The sequence below is a fragment of the Talpa europaea genome (assembly GCF_964194135.1).
Source record: "Talpa europaea genome assembly, chromosome: 9".
In the NCBI taxonomy this organism is placed as follows: Eukaryota; Metazoa; Chordata; class Mammalia; order Eulipotyphla; family Talpidae; genus Talpa; species Talpa europaea.
This window is the reverse complement of record NC_140076.1, coordinates 79136096-79139226: the sequence shown is the minus strand read 5'-3', so window position 1 is coordinate 79139226 and position 3131 is coordinate 79136096. Positions and strand designations below refer to the sequence as shown.

At 56.5% G+C, this 3131-nt stretch overlaps 1 protein-coding gene across 1 annotated transcript; it reads left to right on the top strand.

The window, feature by feature from the left end:
- Positions 1 to 2644, top strand: S100A9 (S100 calcium binding protein A9). Its single transcript, XM_084242229.1, has 3 exons — positions 1 to 69; positions 411 to 570; positions 2293 to 2644. Exons 2-3 carry the CDS (start codon positions 433 to 435, stop codon positions 2536 to 2538), a joined length of 384 nt encoding a protein of 127 aa, XP_084098355.1. The 5' UTR covers positions 1 to 69; positions 411 to 432; the 3' UTR covers positions 2539 to 2644.
- The last annotated feature ends 487 nt before the right edge of the window (positions 2645 to 3131 follow it).

Here is a 3131-nt window from a genome sequence, read left to right as displayed (position 1 = left end):
GCCAGGGCCGGCCTATAAAGGCTGGGCCCACTGCAGGCTGTCAAAGTCCTCTGTGTGGCTCTTGGCTGGGTAAGTAGCTACCAGCTTCCAGCAGGAGCCTGCCTGCTGCCTCCTTTCCCCACACACAACTTCCTTTCGGATCCTCTCCCTGGAAGCCCTCCTTGACTGACAGGCCCACTTTAGAGCTTCCTTCTTCTGCTGCAGCCACCAGGTCTCAAATGCTGTTTTGGCATTTTCCAGATAGTCTAAAAACCATTTCTCATTTGTAGGACAGGGCTGCCTCCCAATTCAGCCACACCAGCCCCTTCTTTTTACCCCATGTTCCCCTTTATTCCTGCAGGCAGCCAGTTGGGGGTGGCCAGGGAGCCAATCTTTCCCTCTAAGGACCGACCCTTGCTTCTCCCCTTCAGGTGCAAGAGGATAGTGGCGGAAATGTCGGAGCTGGAGAGGAGCATAGATGTCATCATCAACACCTTCCACCACTATTCCGTGAGGAAGGGTGACCACGACACCCTGTCGCAGCAGGAATTCAAACAGCTGGCAAAGAAGGAGCTGCCCAACTTCCTCCAGGTAGGCCTGGACCAGCTGGCTCGATCCAGCAGGGCTACACTTGAGCTGAGAACATGAGCCACGGCACCCTGTCACTGGAGGGGCTGCAGGTCAGACAGGCGCTACAGAGCCAGCAAGACTGAGGCATGCTGTGTGCCAGGCCCTCGGGTGGGGGAGGGGTGCGTGTAGTGGCAAACGGAGACACGCAGCAAAGATGATGACCAATAAAAAGCACAATCTAAGGCAGACAAGCACCTGGAGGAAAATAAGCGAGGGGGCGGTGATGAGGGCCCGGCAGAGTAGGCTGACCAGGCAGAGGGACTAGTGAGGACAAGGCACTGGAGCAGAGACTGCAATGTTCAGAAGGAAGCAACGGAGGAAGCTGGGCTGGAAGATGAGGAGACTGTAAGCCTTGGGGCTTGGAGCAGACCTAGAGGCCATTTGAGATCCGAAAGAGTTTATGGCAGGAAGCAAACAGAGGCAAGAGGGAGAGCAGTGCCCAGTCAAGGAGTGGCATGGCCCTTGGGAACAGGGTCCTTGATTTCCCTGATCTGCAAAGGGTGCGGCAGTACTAGGAAAAAGGATTCGTTCTGCCGTCTTTCATTTTCTTTTCAAATTTGGTGACTTGGAGGAAGCAGGGGCCTGGACAAAGAAAGGGGGGACAGCTGGGCCCCTGGGGCTGAACATCCCACCGTGACAGCAAGACAGCAGCAGTGGTGGTGTCAGGGATGCTGCCGTCCCCGCAGCTGCAGATCACAGCAAGCAGGATGCTGGGTCAGGGCAGGCGAGACAGAGGGACAGCCAGGAAGCGGTGTGGGCAATGTTCTCCCCATGTGACCCCAAAACCCACTCACCCCACACACGCAGCCAGGAACAGCATGATGGGAAAGGAGGGGAAGCTGGGATCAAGCAGACAGAGGAGCTGCTCAGGAGTAAGCGCTCCGTCCCATGATGGCACAAGTACAGGGAAGTGGCATGTGTTGGGGCACTCCAGAGCAGGAAGGGGGTGAATGTGGCAGAGCTGGCCCTCCTGCAGCTCCCTTCTGTCCCATCTGTATCTCTGGGCTCCCCTCCCACCCTGCCCTGCATTCTTTCTCACACATTTGATGTCAGCGGCGCTTGCACACTGCTCTCTGTCCTCACACAAGATCCCTGCCACCCTGTTTTGCTAAGGTGCTTCCCCGCAGGTAGGTTGAAACGAATGTCACTAGTTAGTAACCTGGAGAGGGAAGAAAGATGAACAGAAGGGGGGCAGACAAGGGATGGGACGGGGAAGGGGACAAGAAGGGGCTGAGTCAGATCACAACTTGCATTAACGCTCTCCTGCTCCCAAACCTTGTCAACCTGCAAACACTTATTACCTTTCCTAAGGCAGTTTGCTCACATCTTCCTCAAGGAAGACACAATCTCCACCTGCTAAAGTACTTACAGGACCGGATGAGGACTTACAAACCTCTCCATGTTTGCTACCTGTGCAACATCAGGCAAGTCACTCAGCCTCAGTCTCTCTCCTGTAAACTGGAGAAGAGTGTGCTGCTTGCACACCAGTCACTTTGAAAGTGTCTGGTACACATCTGGCATCTGTTACACCGTGGCCACTCAGTCCACAGTCATTTTTAATTTTTCAGTTGAGGCCCAGGAACCAGCTGTTCCTATGCCTTTGCCATCTGGTTAGTTACTGTTCTCCCCAACCCTGGTCATACCCAGAATCCCTGACTGCCCTCTCTCTCCTACCTGCAAAAGAAAAAGGACGATGCTGCCCTACTCAAGATCATGGAGGACCTGGACACGACTGTTGACAAGCAGCTGAGCTTCGAGGAGTTCGCCATCCTGGTGGGCCGGCTGACGCATGCCTCCCATCAGGAGATGCACAAGAACGCTGACCCAGGGAAGAACCACAGCCACGGACCAGGCCTTGGGGAGGGTGGTCACGGCCACAGCCATGGCCACGGTCACGGCCACAGCCATGGCCATGGCCACAGCCACTAATCAGGAGACCGGGCCACTGCCCAGCCCAGCTGGGTTCCAGGGCTGCTGTGCCACTCTGCCTGAGCTGCGGGCTGACAGCTGGGGGCAAAATAAAGCCTTCCTCCAAGCCAGTGTCCTGCGTGCTTCTTCTACCACCCCCTTCCTGACCTGTCCTTCTTGGGGGTCTGGGAGTTCAACAGCTCTGCCCCGCAACTGGGTCTCAACCCCTTCTCAGCAAAGTGAGAAGTTGCTATAATAATGCCCGTCCTGAGCTGGGCTCTCCTCCCTGCCCATGCCCTCTCCTCTGACTCAGGCCCCACTACTCAGGGCCCAGTCGCCTGCACCCAGCTCAGGACCTCGCTGCTGTCCAGCCTGCCAGATTGACCCTTGTTGTTACCAGAGCAAGCAAAGGAGGGTAATGCCTCCCCCTCGACATGCCAGCCCCCTCCCAGCCCCAACCCCTCTTTACCCCAGGCTGCCTGCACACCCATCTCTCCTGATAGACCCTCCTCCCTCTTGCCAAAGTGTACCTAGGCGGGGCCCTTGAGGTGGATGCTTGAAGGCAGAGCCCTGGTGCGTGAGAACAGTTGGGCATCTCTGAGCAGATTGAGCAT